This window comes from Mytilus galloprovincialis, chromosome 4, assembly GCF_965363235.1.
Source record: "Mytilus galloprovincialis chromosome 4, xbMytGall1.hap1.1, whole genome shotgun sequence".
NCBI classification, from domain to species: Eukaryota; Metazoa; Mollusca; class Bivalvia; order Mytilida; family Mytilidae; genus Mytilus; species Mytilus galloprovincialis.
Window position 1 is genome coordinate 62,116,263 of NC_134841.1, and position 16,724 is coordinate 62,132,986.

At 32.8% G+C, this 16,724-nt stretch overlaps 1 protein-coding gene and 1 long non-coding RNA gene across 2 annotated transcripts; one reads left to right on the plus strand and one right to left on the minus strand.

Moving 5' to 3' along the window:
• Positions 1 to 6,650: 6,650 nt before the first annotated feature.
• LOC143072641 (anti-apoptotic protein NR13-like) lies at positions 6,651 to 10,391 on the minus strand. Its single transcript, XM_076247684.1, has 2 exons — positions 9,697 to 10,391; positions 6,651 to 7,349 (listed from the first exon to the last, which is right to left on the minus strand). The coding sequence occupies exons 1-2, from the start codon at positions 10,270 to 10,272 to the stop codon at positions 7,233 to 7,235; spliced, it is 693 nt and encodes a 230-aa protein (XP_076103799.1). The 5' UTR covers positions 10,273 to 10,391; the 3' UTR covers positions 6,651 to 7,232.
• A 136-nt stretch (positions 10,392 to 10,527) lies between these two features.
• LOC143072642 (uncharacterized) lies at positions 10,528 to 16,712 on the plus strand. The gene is made up of 2 exons (XR_012977265.1): positions 10,528 to 10,657; positions 15,260 to 16,712. It is a non-coding gene; the product is annotated as an uncharacterized LOC143072642 (long non-coding RNA).
• Positions 16,713 to 16,724: the final 12 nt, after the last annotated feature.

A 16,724-nucleotide genomic window follows, 5' to 3' on the forward strand; every position in this document is an offset into this window, starting at 1 on the left:
TTTTTGAAATAAGTCACTCGCCTATTACTAGTAGTTTTCAGTTTACAGTTAACATTTACACACAGACTGGGGTTTATTTTTTTTTCGACTTTATACGTATACATTTGTAAACCTTCGTGGATTGCTATAAAACTTGAACAGAAGCTAATCCTCAAGACCATGAAATTGCATTTAAAGTAAAAGTTCGATTTTTTTTTAAATTCTGTATTTTAAAAATAAATGGACTCACTTTTTAAGTCAACATTAAACTTTTACATTGACAGCAGCAATCGCAGGCAAGACACAAGTTTTCCGTAGAACCCCTTACGATTTTTTTTTTTATTATTATTATTAGGTCTTTCCACTTTTCGTTTTTCTTCTGATTATTTTTTTTTTCTGCCGTCTGAGATGCTTTTTTGTCTTACATTATATCGAATGGATGTTTTGGCCAATAATGTTGTACAGTAATGGGGGTTTCAAAACTCATCCTGTGTTACCGAACACTTATTCTTATAGGAGTTATCTCCCCGTGTCCCTTTTTCTTGTTATAGCTATATCTCTTAAACTATAAAAGATTTTAGCAAACTGTTTTCACCAAATTGTTCGTCTACTCTTGAGAATGATTTGGTTTATTTTGACTTGAGTGATCGGAAGACATCTTATGGGAGTTATTTCCCTTTGAAAATTCAAGATAGGCGATTTGTTGGATAAATTCATACGTTATAAGTCGTAGAGGCCTACAGTCTTTTGATATGAAATCTTTGGTCCATTTGAAGGAAATTGAGGTCAAGGTCAAATTCATGTTCTAAATTTTGAATTTTGCTTGTTATCGTTATTCCATAGAAACTGTGACAGTAAATGATATGATGTGTTTGCCAAATAACTGTTTACAATAAGGCGCAACTTCAACCTATTTCAGTCAAAGTGTTTTGGTTAACCCTTATAGGAGTTTTCTCCCCTTATGTATTTCAAATCAGTATTTCTCCACAACCATACAAGTGATTGACCTCCAGTCTTCCGTTTTGAATTCACTGACCTATGACCTTGAAATAAAGATCAAGGTCGAAGTTCAAGGTCATGTTATAAATTTTGAATTTTGCTTGTAATCGTTATTGAAAAGAAACTGTTACAGTTAATGATATGATTTGTTTGCCAAATTACTGTTTACAAAAAGGCGCAACTTCAATCTATTTCAGTCGAAGTGTTTTGGTTAACCCTTATAGGAGTTTTCTCCCCTTATGTATTTGAAATTAGTATTTCTCCAAAACCATACAAATGATTGACCTGGGGTCTTTTGATTTGAGATCACTGACCTATGACCTTGAAATTGAGGTCAAGGTCAATTTGACGTTCTAGATTTTGACCTTTGCTAAAAATTATTTTCTGTTCGTACTAAAACAATTAAGTCTTCTACATATACCTATTAATCTTATTTTTTTATATCAATTCGAAGAACCAAATTACATCAACAAGGAGTGACATTTTCTAACATCGTTTTTTAAATTTCATTCTTATTATCGAGGTGGAAAGACCTTCAATTGTTCTCTGAAGAATTGGTTTTTAATTGATCATTTGAGTTATTCAATTGAGAAATGTATATACAATCCTCATAAAAGGTAAAGAAAGGTGTACGGGTACATAAAGTAATTCGTTCAGTTAAATATAGAAATTAATCACATTTAAAATATTTATATGTAGGTAGATAAAACCGTAAAGGTATAGGTTAAATAATCCGCTCTAGTTACCGTGAATTACACAACATTTTTGTGGTAATAAAAACCTGACGTCTATAGATTATCCATATATAGCTTTCAAATATTGAACAATTACTTTGAATTGAATCCAAAAAGCCTACTTATGTCAAAACCAAAACTATGGAACTTTTCACCTTTTAAAAAGGAGCAATGACAAAAGAACTAAAAAACAATGAAAAGCATTTTGTCTTTTTTTAATTTTTTGTACGAAGTTATGATAAAAGAATTTTGTCTTTTTACTGGTACATATATATGTTTTTGAAGAACAATAAATATAAAAAGAAACTGACTCAAAACTATGTGAAACGTCTTAGAAATGAGTAGTTAATTATTCGCGTATTATATTCCTGAATTTGAGATTGTTTTAAGATTTCGATATTTCCTTCTTTTACTAAAAAGACTCGGACAAACTAGTATATGAAACATGTAATGACTTTCCTCCATATGTGACTTTATAACCCAAAACATTCAATAGTAGTATTGAATTGTTCATAATTGAGTTTAGACGTCATACGCAATGTTCTAGGTTTAACTTCACCAGGAAAGCCAAAACACAAACAGAAAAGCAAATGATGTATCAAAACTACAATACTTTGAGAACTAAATTGCCTAAAGGAACACAGAAAAGTTACTGAATTCATTCACTAGTTCAACCTATGGTTTTAAACATTGAACAATAAAAGAGCGTCTACAAAATATGTCGACCGCGATATCGCACAAAAAAATTGTTAAGGGTCAAACTATAAAAAGTATACACCCAATTCCCCTTTCGGTCGTCTCGTGTTTGCCACTAGTGTGCGAGATCTATGTTCGATCCATCGACTAGGTAAAAACAAAAGAAGGGTTCTGCTGAACCCAAGTGTCTCGCCTACTTTATGAATCTAATAAATGTTTTAAGAACTTTAACTGCAGCCTGTATGTAATGTGAACTTTAAGAAAAAACTTAAGTCCATAGATAAGTAAAATACGGAAAAAATAGGAAAAACATTTTTACAAAATTTCCTTCTAGATACTAGCTTTTGATCATAAACAAGCTTCTGTCCAAGTTTGGTAAAAATCCAGGATAGTTTAAGAAAGATATCGAAATTTTAGAAACTTTAACCACATGTTCTGCTAGGCAGAAAAAGTAAAATAAGGAAAACATGAAATTTTTTTGACAAAATTAACTTCTAGTGCTTATGATCAAAAACAAGCATCTGTTCAAGTTTGGTAGAAATCCAGGACAGTTGAAGAATTTTAAAAACTTTAACACAGAGTAAATATTTGTGGACGCCTCCGCCGACGACGACGGAATGTAGGATCGCTATGTCTCGTTTTTTCGACAAAAATGATAAACATTTACTGCTTCACTGCCAATTAGCATTTAAGAGTAGGGACCACAGACCACAATTAATGACTTCTATCAGTTCTTGATAACGTTTTGTCTCATTAAAAAAATGCATCTAGTCTTTTTGTAACAAATTTTGAACGTGTAAAGTATAGTACTAGTCCAAAAATATATCCAACATTCAGAAAGAGGCATAACTTGGCTCCGTGGGTACGATGAAAGTGTGATTTTTAACAACAAGAGTACATACGCTGAAATGTCTCGTTTTCTTTACTAATCATTGATATTGTGTTGATAGTCCCTAAATATAAAGTTTTATTACAACAGTCACAAAAACATTAACCTAGAAAACTAAACATTGACTAATGAACCATGAAAATGAGGTCAAGGTCAAATGAACCATGCCAGACAGGTACAGCTAACAATTCTTCCATACAACAAATATAGTTGACCTATTGCTTATAGTTTAAGAAAAACAGACAAAAACACAAAAACTTAACAGAGCAATGAACCGTGAAAATAAGGTAAAATAAAACCTGCGTGACTGACTTATAGATCATAAAATATTTCTATTCACCAAATATAGTTGACCTATTGCACATAGTATTAGACAAAAAGACCAAAACTCAAAAACTTAACTATAACCACTGAATCATGAAAATGCAGTCAAGGTCAGATGACACCTGCCAGCTAGACATGTGCACCTTACAATCATTCCATACACCAAATATAGTGTATACCTATTGCATACAGTATAAGAAAAACAGACCAAACACAAAAACTAAACTATAACCACTGAATCGGGAAAATGAGGTCAAGGTCAGATGAGACCTGCCAGTTGGACATGTACACCTAACAGTCCTCCCATACACCGAAAATACTAGACATATTGCTTATAGTATCCGAGATATGCACTTGAACACAAAAACTTAACCTTGTTCACTGATCCATGAAATGAGCTCGAGATCAAGTGAAAACTATCTGACGGGCATGAGGACCTTGCAAGGCACGCACATACCAAATATAGTTATCCTGTTACTTATAATAAGAGAGAATTTAACATTATAAAAAAATCTTATTTTTTTTTTTTCAAGTAGGAGGACCTTGCAAGGCACGCACATACCAAATATAGTTATCCTGTTACTTATAATAAGAGAGAATTTAACATTATAAAAAATTCCTATTTTTTTTTTTCTCAAGTAGTCACTGAATCATGAAAATGAGGTCGACATTGGACATGTGACTGACGGAACTTCATAAAATGAGGCATCGATATATAAAGTACGAAGCATCCAGGTCTTCAAACTTCTTAAATATATAACTTTTAAGAAATTAGCTAACACCGCCGCCGGATCACTATCCCTGTGTCGAGCTTTCTACGAAAACAAAAACAAATTATGTACAGGTTTTTTATATAGATTTACTGTTTCCATTTCATATTTTTCATGTCAGGACCTTTTAGAGACGACTATAGGAATGAGATTTTCTCGTTGTCGAAGACCGTAACCGTTGCCTATAATTGCTAACATCAATTTCATTTGAACTTTGGTGGATAGTTGTCTCATTGGCAATCATACCACACCTCCTTATTTTTATAAACAAGCATTCTGTGAGTATTGTCTGGCAATACATGTATAGTCCCCTACCGGTTAAAAATGTTTGATCTATAACTTGTCATTGGGTATCTATATTACATAAAGCAAGTCAATCACTTCCAATTATGACGAAAAAAAAGTTTAGAATAGATTCTTAACATGCAAGTGAATTTTGAAGTCCAGGCCCATAACTCTGCACAAAATCATCAGCACAGAAAAATATTCGAACTTGATCTGCAACTTGCCGTAATAACATTATATACCAATTATCTAATCAATATCTTCCAAGCTGAAAAAAAGTGAGGAAAGCAGATTATTTGAGGGAATTTAAGTACAAGGACCATAACTCTACACAAAATCATCCGACCAATACAAAATTTGAACTTGATCTGCTACTAATCATAAAACAATAGACCAAATATCAAATCATTCATCGTCTTCAAACACAAAGAAAACCAGGTGCTCAGCAGGGCGCAGCTTTATACGACCGCAGAGGTCAAACCCTGAACAGTTGCATTGGGGCAATGGGAAAATGTATGGACAAAACATTCAAGCTTGATACAGCTTTGAATTTGGATTGTGATCAAATATTTCACATTATATGGGTTGGTTTCTTACACAAAACAAATGGCAAGATCTTACAAATCTATTGCACAATATTGTGAAATTAAAGATTTCTTCTTCAGTTTTCAAAAATTTGAAATTTGAGAAGTTTGGAAAAAACAATTTGTAAACTACTATCATGCACCCCCTTTTTTTTTGCAATTTTGCATGACGACGACGACATGATAGCATTATACGATGCAAACAAATTTTTGCGGTCACATAAAAAGTGTTGAAGATAAGATTGATTTTCCTGACAGACAAAGACAGACAGAAACATAAAGCTCACTTTCGACTTTTTCGGTAAGGGACTCAAAACAAACTCTTTGACATGTAATGTATGAAACATTTCAATGTCAATAGCATGAATAGACCATGAAGCAGTTTCAATGAAGAATTTTTCTTTTAAACTTTATGGACAACAGACAGACATAAGATGATGTTTACTAATACCAACCACCGTTAAGCAAAGATGATGTTTACTAATACCAACCACCGTTAAGCAACCAACAATCATTCAGTCAACCAAACAGTTGGTCATCACCCCAAAATACAATCCCAACCTTCCTTTTGTGGTATTCAACCTCTTGGTTAAATTTCATAGAAATTCATACACTTAAACTCAAGATATTGTCTAGTTCTTGTAGATGTATTAGCCATTAAGATATTGTAGTTCTTTTATACAGATCTGGAACACTGTGTTACACAAATGTCTTCGGATGACAATGGTGACGACATGATAGCAATATACAACCCCAACATGAGGATGTGGCCCTTTCTGCCACTTACCAAATAATAGTTAGGCCACCATGGATGTGGTAATCTAATCACATACATTTGTACATAGCTTATATCTATAAAGCATGTGGAAACATGTGTGGCAGGATCTGCTTACCCACCCAGAGCACTTAAAATCACCCCAGCTTTTTGTGGATTGTTTGTTGCTCAGTTTTTAGTTTCATGTTGTGCTTTTTCAACTGTTTTTTGGGGTTTTTTTTGTAGTTTGTCACTACAGCAGCTTTTCATTGACCTGAGCTTGAACATACTCTCTTTATAAATAGCTGCAAAAGGCTAAAAATTATCAGAATCAAATGCTAACTTGTCTTTGTAATGTTTGCTGACATCAGTTGCATTGATGTATTTCCTCCAGATAAAGGTTTAAATAATGCAAAAATAACTTCAATGCAATTTAAATGATAGAAAGATAAACTGATTATTTGCTTGCTGAATTTCACTTCCTCTTTCATTTTCATTTTCAATATACTGATTCCCTTTCATAGAATTTATTTTTTTATTTTTTGTGTTTTTTTTCATGAAGGTCATTGGTTTGTATGACTCATAATATTGACATCTACAGTAATGTCAGTGCATGTAAACATATATTCAAGTTACTTATTTTTAAATATTTAATAATATTTCTTCTTTTCATTTATTGTAACATAAAAAAACACACATGTACTTGTGTAAAACAATGACTAAAACTGAAATGTTCCTGAGACCAGGCCACATAAATTTGATTTCTAAAATTTTATCTCATTGCACATTAAAAGGGCACAGCAGCAAAAAAAAATCAATTTAAACCAAATTTAAAGATTATGTGTGTTTCCTCTGCCTCTATATTTTGTTTTTTGTTTTTCTTAATCACATTGATCTAAAACAAATCAGAAAATTCAAAATACCATGGTAAAAATCATTCTAATTCAACTTAGGTATGTCAGAATAGTACAATTAATTACCTTTTACATATTTTTATTTTTTTGGGGTTTTATAATCATTTTTATCACTCAATATTAATCATTTCAAATATATTGGACAGAGTTGAAACAAACACACTTTAAAATGGCCTAAATTTGATAGCTACATATATATATAGTCAAATATATTTTTATAATTATTTTTTTTAAAATTCTGTATGGGGAATTAGATGGCAGATGAAAAAGCTAAAAATCAACTACATGTGGCCTATTGAGATTATTATTGGGCTGAAATCACTGTAGCTAAAGCACCAAGTCCCATTGCAGTATAAACAAGTCCTTTCCAAATTTTATCCTCAACAGCTCCTTGCTCAGGGAAATAATCCACAAAGGCATCCTAAAAATAAATAAAATAAAATATTATACATGTATATTATGTACATTCTAAATATCATCCTAACCTTTAGTTTCATATATATAAAATGTATTTTCATAAAGATATATATAAATACTCTACTTTTGGTTGCTTAACTTCTTGTCATCACACATTATCAGATACAGCTGTCATCATGGTCAAAGAACTTCAAGTTTTGTTACATTTCTGTAAATACATGTACACTGTACATGTACACCAAATGAGAAAAAAATCATGTTCTTTATTAATGTGTATTTTTTCTTTATTAATAAAGTCTAACTTGAATAAAATTTAATAAACAAAATTAAATTGTAACGATTCAAATCAATATATAGCAATATATAATACTGTGGTTCTTTTTAAATTTAAAATTTGAATGTATTGGCTATGGATTGATTTTTCTGTGTAAAGAGTCTATAAACATATGTAAATGTATCATCTCATGATCATTGTTATTACATTGTATATATACAAAACTTGAACATTTACCATTTGTTTAAATTACAGTAACATTCATGACTTTTCTAAGTAGTTGTGAATCATATATACACGTTGTAGACTTAAACATGATAAATGTATATATATTGTATGTGGGCCTTTAAAAAAAAGTTTTACCAAAACGAATTCCCAAATAATGTAAATGTACCTATAAATAGCACATTTACAAGTAATCATTTAAATATCCATTTAAACAAAATATGCCACCTTTGATCTTTATATCCTGTTTCACATACATTCAACACAAATACCTGGCACATGTTTAAAGGTTTGATCAGGTGATCAAATCACCTCATTTCACCCTTTGGCATGTTTGGCAAATATCTTTTTTCCTATTCATATCAACCATAATAAACGTTTTGTATATATATTGTATACTGAATGGTCACATGTACACTACTTTTAATAAAAGCAGTACATACATACTTGTTACCCATAGATACATGTACATATTTGATACTTCAAGTCCAAGATGTAATTAAAATTGTAATTATATTTTTTAATCTAACTCTGTTCACTTCATGATTACTGTAAATGTTACGTACACTGTAATGACTGTACATGTACAGTTAGCCAGAAGTAATTGGAAAGTGGAGACTGACTATCAGACTGCATAAACATTGTATATGATCAGTTTGAGTGTACAGATTACTTCAAATAAAAGGAGTGTACACTGCATGAGTGATTGACCTTTGGCAAAATAAAATGTATATATATATATTATATATACAAATGTGGCTATGATCAAGCAAGAATTGTAATTTTGTCTCATTTAACAATATTCTTCAAAATGTATACATGTAGGTTGTTAAAAACTCCTTATATTGTCTATCACCAGTTTGTTTACAATGCTTATATAATTAATATATGACAGCCAATTTACAGCTGACATTGAAAATAAAATATTTTTGTTGTGGTTGGACAATTTTTTTTTTAATGATAACAGTTTTAGGGTATACTGGGTACATTGAAAAGAAATGGGGAATGTGCCCCCTGGGGCCTGGACACATATTACATGTATGTTATAAAGGGACATTACTCAAGAACTGTAGATGGCTAATAGAGGTGATGTTACCCAAATTTGTGCTTGATCAGATCTAGAGTTTCCAGCTGGCAATACACATTGTGTATAAGATTCATGATAACATTTGGTTGAGGAAACTTAAGCTGGAGAACAGAAATGAAAAAATCAGCAATTTTATATTTGTAAAGAGGAAATATTTGTAACTGTAGAACATTGTTTGAATATCTGTCTGTGTACTAGTCAATGGTTAAGATTTTGGTGCCGACTTGACAATAACTGATTGAATATTTTTGAGATGTAAATTCTGACCTGAATGTTTGTACTAAAAAATGAAGAAAAGTCTTCATTATTGTAACCCATTAATCATACAACGGACAGGGATCCTATTAATTAACTTCATATACATGTTGGTTTTGATTTGGTATGACATACATGTACATGTACATGTCAAAAAATGCAAGGTCCTTGCATGTGTGTCATGCATATGCAAATTTATATACCCATACATCATTGAATATATCTAGAGAAACAAACATCATTACATGTACATGTACAATTTATCATGTTCATGTAGATGGCAGTTTACTCATTGTTGCATTCGGCAAAATAATGTAATGCATTTAAAATGTACGTTACATATTACTGTCCTGCTCTGAATGCAATGTGCAAGTGGAAAATAAGACTACAATAAACTTTAAAATTGAAGCCGTCATGACTGACAGACCATAAGTTCAAATCTGAAAAGGGGTGTTGGTAGAGCTTGCTTGTGACTGCTGTGGTGATAAAATATCTCTTTTTCATTCTTACCCATCCTCCATTATCAAGTATCCATCTACCAAGTTTATTTGCTACATATTTTCCAGCATACAGTGAAATTCTTTCATCACAATCTGGACAGGAGTCTTTACAATGTTGTGCTAATCTTGCTGCGAATGTGTATACTGCTACTATTCTCCCCCAATTTATTTGCCCGTCTTCAAATATTTCATCGACTACTGAAACGAAAGTTGGAAAAGCGTTTGTTTCTGTTATTTTCAACTTGTTTACCATTCCCTTGAAAGCAATATCATGGCGATTTGAAAGTTCGCGAACAGTTCGTCTCATTGTTTTGCAGTACTTATTGGATGGTTTCTTCTCCTCTTTTTCATAGTTCATAATCACATCTGTTGCAATTGTTTCTGACATTGTTCTTACATTTTCCAATGGCGACCCACTACCCGGTGTTTGTGTTTCCTGGTCTAATTTATTCATGTCTTGTGACAATCCTCGAAATCCTGGCAACAAACCCAGTTGTTTATGAATATCGGCGAAGAAACTTGTTTTAAAAGATCCATTTCCTCCACTATTAGAAGGATCCATCAATGAGATCCCTTTAGTCGACATGATTGTCTTGTAAATTAACGGGGACTCGCCGTACTTTGGGCGAACTGTCCCTATATTCCTGATCTAATATACGAAGTATCAAAGATGGCTGAGGATCAACATCGACTTGAAACGTCGTTTTATTGGTTCATACCAATCACATGAGCAAGGCAAAACAAAATGTTATTTTTAGTACGGAAGACGTCATACTTCTTAAATTTAATTGGTCAATTATTTTAGGATACCCCAAAACAATCATTTCAGAATTTCACTCACGAATTCGAACCAATCAGAAATTGGGATACAAAATAAAACCAGAAATAGCTGAAACTTATACAGGGTTGTCCTTCAGGAAGAAGTCGATTAAAAAGTTATAAGAAATCCCTAACGAATCCTGATTCTGTTGGTAAGATATTGATCAATCTATTTCCTTACGTGTAACAAACTAAACTACGGGACTAATCGACAGACATAAATAGATGGTATACTGTAACTATGAGGAAAGAAAAGGGGGGGAGGTTTGAATCAAAACAAACAGAAGTTAGAACAAGAAATGAGTGTTGATCTAAAGTTTTTTTAAACTGAGTGTTATTCATAGCCTTCGTACAATTTCAGAAAAGTATCCCAAGTACATGTATCTGACAGAGACTTATTAATTGGTAGCCAAAGAAACATACACATGTAAGATGCATATATTATATATATAACAAAATTAACATGCATGACATGTATAAACTATACATTTTTGTACATAAACTATACATTTATGGAGCTGCATATAAACTGTACATCTATCATTTGTCTATTGAGATCATATGCAAATAAACTGACTTTGCATCTGTTAAAGTCATCCTCAATCCTCAATCTTAAGGCCTGTTGGCACGAATTGTCCCAATGTGCGGTTATCCTCTCTGGTGCGTTTTCCTTGACGTATTTTCTTCTCTGTGCTTTAAATTTGGTATGCGCTGGTTAAGATTGGAATTGAGGAACAGCAGTATTAAATCTGCCCGTTCTGTCAATGTAATGTGCCACTGTTTGTAATTTGGCTTTTGTCTCTTCTGTGTTCTCGCCGTCCAGTCTCGTTAGCATAGTAGCTAAATTCAAGTTTCTGACCCCAACCTCTTTGGATATTTGGTGTAGCATATCTTCTCGTTCGTTTTCATAGCCGGGACACTCCAGAAGGAAATGTTGAGGGGTTTCAGGTGCTCCACAGTTGCATGACTCTATGGCGTTGGTTTGGCTTACTCGGTTCTTGTAGTAATTCAGTTCTGTATAGCCAGTTCTTAGTTGGGCGAATATACTGAAATGTCTTTTAGTTGGAAAATCATACATAATTGAGTGTTTTGTAGTTTGTATTTTTTCATAAAGGTCCCTGCCTCTCTCAGATATTTCCCATCTTCTCTGCCATGTCTGCCATTTATTTTCTGTTCTTTTGTACGCTGCTTGTTTGACGTTCTGTAGTGTTATGATGTTATTTTCCGGTGGTAATTCTTTTGCTTCCTCTGATGCTGTTTTTGCAAGGATGTCTCATCATTACCAGCTATGTTGGCATGTCCTGGTGTCCATGATACAATTACATTGAGTCCTTTTTGCCTAAGATGTTCAATATTTTCTTTTATTTCTCTTATTACGGAGATGTAGCTGTTTGGGGCCCAGTTCAGTGTAAGTAATCCCACAGCGCTTTGACTGTCAGAGAAAATTTTGATTCTTTGTATTGCATTGTAGATGTTTTCTGTAATGCAGTATTCTAGGACGATGAGAATTGCTATGAGTTCTGCCAGAAGGATGGATCCTCTTTGTGCCACAGGTTTATGTAATCTGGCAGCAGGTTTAATGTGTTCAGCATAGATAATTGCACCTGCTCCACAGGGTCCTGGGTTCCCTAAGCATGATCCATCTGTAAACGATATTGCTTGTTCTTGTGTGCAGTCTCCCATGAGTTGGTAAAGGGTTTCCTGGCAAAGTTCTTGTTGCTCATTTGTCTTCAATTTTGAGTTGCCTAGTCGACTCCAATATAGAGGTTTTGATTGAGTCATTTGAGTTTCTCCCAGTCTGTAGGTAAACTCTGGTTCTATGAGATTGATGTTTATCTTTGTCTGTTTTTCCATTTCTGCTGCTTGGCTTAGTGCTTTGCCCATTGGTGTTGGATACTTGTCTTATGCGTCATGTTCTTCATACCTTACAAGTTGCTGTTTGATTCAGGTTCCTGTGCAGATTTTGGATTTAATCTTTGCAATCTCTTTAATGGCTATTTGTTCTAGCCTCAGGTCTATTGGCATAACTCCTGATTCTACTTCTAGTGCTTCTCTGCCAGATGTTGTAGGCATATCCATACATAGGATAAGTGCTTTTCTCTGTACTCTGTCATAAGAAATGAGTGACCGGTGAAAAATAATGTTCTTCCAATTCTTGAACCAATGCATACAAACATAATTAACTTAGTCTTCTGTATTTTTTTCGTGTAAATTTGGTATAATCGTCAATTTTTTTTTCAATCGGTCAGTGTTGTGAAAATTTGGCAGGTAATTAAAGTTTGTGTTTTGAAGCGGAAGTTTAACGATTGTCACCTGTTTGTCAACAATCGACAAAAAATCAACAAAAAAGCATGGAAATTGAGCACGTGTTTAACATGTAAATTCAGATAATAGTTTATTTTAAGGACATCCATGGGTATTGTGATCTGACACCGGATTTTTACGAGATGGGTCACACTGAGGTCACTTTGCATAAGGAAAATATGTCGGGGGAGGAAGCAATTAAAATAAAGTAAACTTCTTCTAAATATGAATAATTTAAAGAATTTTCTTCAGAAAAAAGTATATATATATGTACATAAGTTTTGTAATGAAAACTATCCATTGAGTTATAAAAAAACATATGCATTATTTTTTTTGATTTGAGGTTTCTTATGACTTTAAGAGGGGGTCTTATGGGGGAGTGGTTCTGATCCTGCTTACTGTTTTGTCAAATTCCTGTATCCTGCTTACACCATGAATGTAAAGATTCTCATTTTTTTTGTTATTTCCCGTGTCCCGCTAGACTTCATTTCCTGTTTCATGGCACAATATTTTGACTTTCACATGTCACGCTTACAAAAAATCAGCAATCCTGCGTCACACTTAGACCGTGGCAAAGCAAGACCTTTTATAAGTGTAAGCCTGAACCTAGGCAAGGGGTTTGAAGGCCCCCAGCAGCCCCAGGATCTCCAGGTCGGGGACAAACCCCCCAGAAGCTCATGCTGTATTGTGAAAAAGATTCCATTTCTGTCATTCAAAATTCATCAATAACAACATACTTGATCAGTTGAGAACAAAACATTACTACATAGGAGAGATTTCAGCTCCCCAGTTGTTAACTTTCCATTTCTTTGTAGTACTTTTAACATTCCAGTAGAACCTGCATATGGAGTATACATGTACAGTAGTTGTCGTTTGTTTATGTAATATATATGTGTTTCTCATTTCTCATTTTTTATATAGATTAGACCGTTGGTTTTCCCGTTTGAATGGTTTTACACTAGTAATTTTGGGGCCCTTTATAGCTTGTTGTTCAGTGTGAGCCAAGGCTCTGTGTTGAAGGCTGTACATTGATCTATAATGGTTTACCTTTTTTTAAATTGTTATTTGGATGGAGAGATGTCTCATTGGCACTCACACCACATCTTCCTATATCTATGTGTATATCTCCCAGTTTATACAATATTTTAGAACTTGCATTTCCCATCATGATTTCCTTGAATGAGGTTGCTACTTCCAAGGAAGCTATTGAGGTAAACAAAGTAAACTTAGCTACGCATCTGACCTTCATGAAGAATAAAGGTAAAAAATCTTGCCAAATGACATTAATGGTAATTTTACAAAATGCACATGAGATGCATATTCATGTATAACATTGTATAAACAGTACATTTGTAAGACACATTGTACATGCGTGTTCATCAGTTTATATATATTTTCACAGATGCACATTTTAAATGTATCTCCAGGAAGGACATTTAATATACATTGTACAGCTTTTCAGATGTACAATGAATCTAAAGTTTATATACAGCTTTGCAGATGTACAATGAATCTAAAATTTATATACAGCTTTACAGATGTACCATTTATTTACATATGTACTTATATACATTTAAACATGTTAAATGCACCTAAATAAATGTTCATCAATAGTGTTTGTATTAAAGTAGCTGTGTATTGTAAATTGAATGTCAGGATGTTGTTAAAAATATGTAAATCACTGGTAAAAAAAACTGTGTACATGTATTAAGGCTATATAAACTTATTGTTGGATTCCACTAATTGCCAGGCCTTTCATTTTTTTAACAGATGAAAAAAACTACTCTCTTTTAAATAATAATGACAATTATCCCTAGTGCTTTATCTGATACCAGTAAATAAAAGACAGCCATAACCTTTAAATTTGGAGCTAGAGTTATCTCTCTTTGTACATACATCGTCATGTATGTTTACAAGTTTGACCACAAGTAAAGCAGCAAAGCTCTTATTGACTTTTAGAAAAAACAGAGGCGGATTTAGAGGGGGGGCCCAGGGGGCCCGGGCCCCCCCTTTTTAGGAAAAAAATTGGTTGCTTATATAGGGAATCACTGAAGTGTGACTGGAGCGGGCCCCCTCTTTTGTCAGTCAGTGGGCCCCCACTTATGAAAATTTCTGGATCCGCCACTGAAAAAATCATGCATCATAATTACTGGTCAATGAAATCAACATCACATGTCATTCTTTTTAAGGGTTATAATGAAATAATGTTTCGAAAAACTTTTCTGAGCCTTTTATATTTATACACTAGATACATGTACATGTACGATGTATGTCTATATGTAGGCAGGCATGAAGGTTAAATACACAGTTTGTTTTTATATTGTGGTTTATACAAAATATGTAAGTAAAATGATTAAAAATGTATGTTGTATTTAAAAAAGAGATATGAAATTGAATAGTATTAGAAAGGTCCATTGTTTTCTTAACAGAAAATCATTTTATATTTCCAGTAAACAATTGACACTATGGGATCTCCTGCCTCAGATGATGAGGAAGCTGAAGAACCAACCCAGGTACATGTACCACAGCATTTGTCAGATCATTTAAAAGTTCAAGCAACAGGAGAATCAGTCAAATTCAATAAACGGCCAAAATCTGCAGATGCTGCTACTAGAACTGTTGATTCCACACAAAATAATAGTACACAAGATTTACAAAATCAAAACCCAATATCAAATCAAGAAAGACGATCTTCACTTCCGCCTGGATTATTAGAAAATGGCGAGATAAATAGTTTATGTGGACAAATGTTACGATACATGGGTGATGAGCAATATTCTATGGCTTGTGGTCGGCATTTAAGATGTATGGGTGACCAGTTATGCTACAACTACTTCATTAGAAATGTCATCAGAAGTTCAGGAGAGTTTCAGCACCAGAATCAAAATTCTCATGCTTTGACAAATTCCAATTCAACACCAAATTTATCAAAGAATTGAATGAATGATTAATTGGGTGCCAGTTATGAACATGTACTCAGTATCTATACCCTTTATGTCAACTTTAGTTGGTGTATTTAAGCGTATCAGCATGAAAATGAGTTTTTTTGGAACATGATTAGACCAGTAAAATGTACTGTGTCTACTAAAAAAATAGTGGGATAACATCCTTGATATATATATATATATAGGGTCAGGATTTAACACGTACGTTGCACATTAGTTACTGAGAAAAGTCGAAAATCATGCAATTACCACACCGTTATAAAAAAATCCTGGGGAGAACACCGACATTTTTTTTTAAATAACATGTAGAAAATTTAATTAAAGAAATAAACAAAGTCAGTCGGAAACCATATTAAACAGAAAATATTATTTTTGGTCTGATAAAATTATAGACTATCCAACATTGTCCAAATGGTTTAATTAATTTCACACATAGATTTTAATGCAGCATGAATGTTTATGATGTGTATTGATAGAAAAATATGTTATAAAAAATTGTACTTTTATTTTGAAATTTTTATTGGCATTTGGTGTGAAAAATTTAAAGCAGGCATTATTTTTTTTTATAGGAACTTACAGGTGCTTATGTTGAATTTAACTCCTTTCCTACCTCAACATCTTTAAGAGCCTTTAAAAAATGAAACCTTTACAAATGAAAGTCCATAGCATTGTTTACAATGGGAGACAACTCAATCATTTTAGGTGTATTAAGTAAAGTTATTCTAACATATCAAAGATTATATGTACATGTATAAAATATCAAAATATAGTTGTTGTATCTCAATCTGTCAAAAAAAAATTAAGACTTATGTAAAATATTTAAACATTAACTATAACATGTTGTTTATATTTAAGCAAATATGTACATGATGTACATACTATGTAAATTTTTACATGTTGATATATGTTAATGTAATACATACATAGATTGTTATTATTAAATTATTTAAAAATGAAATTATTCACTTTA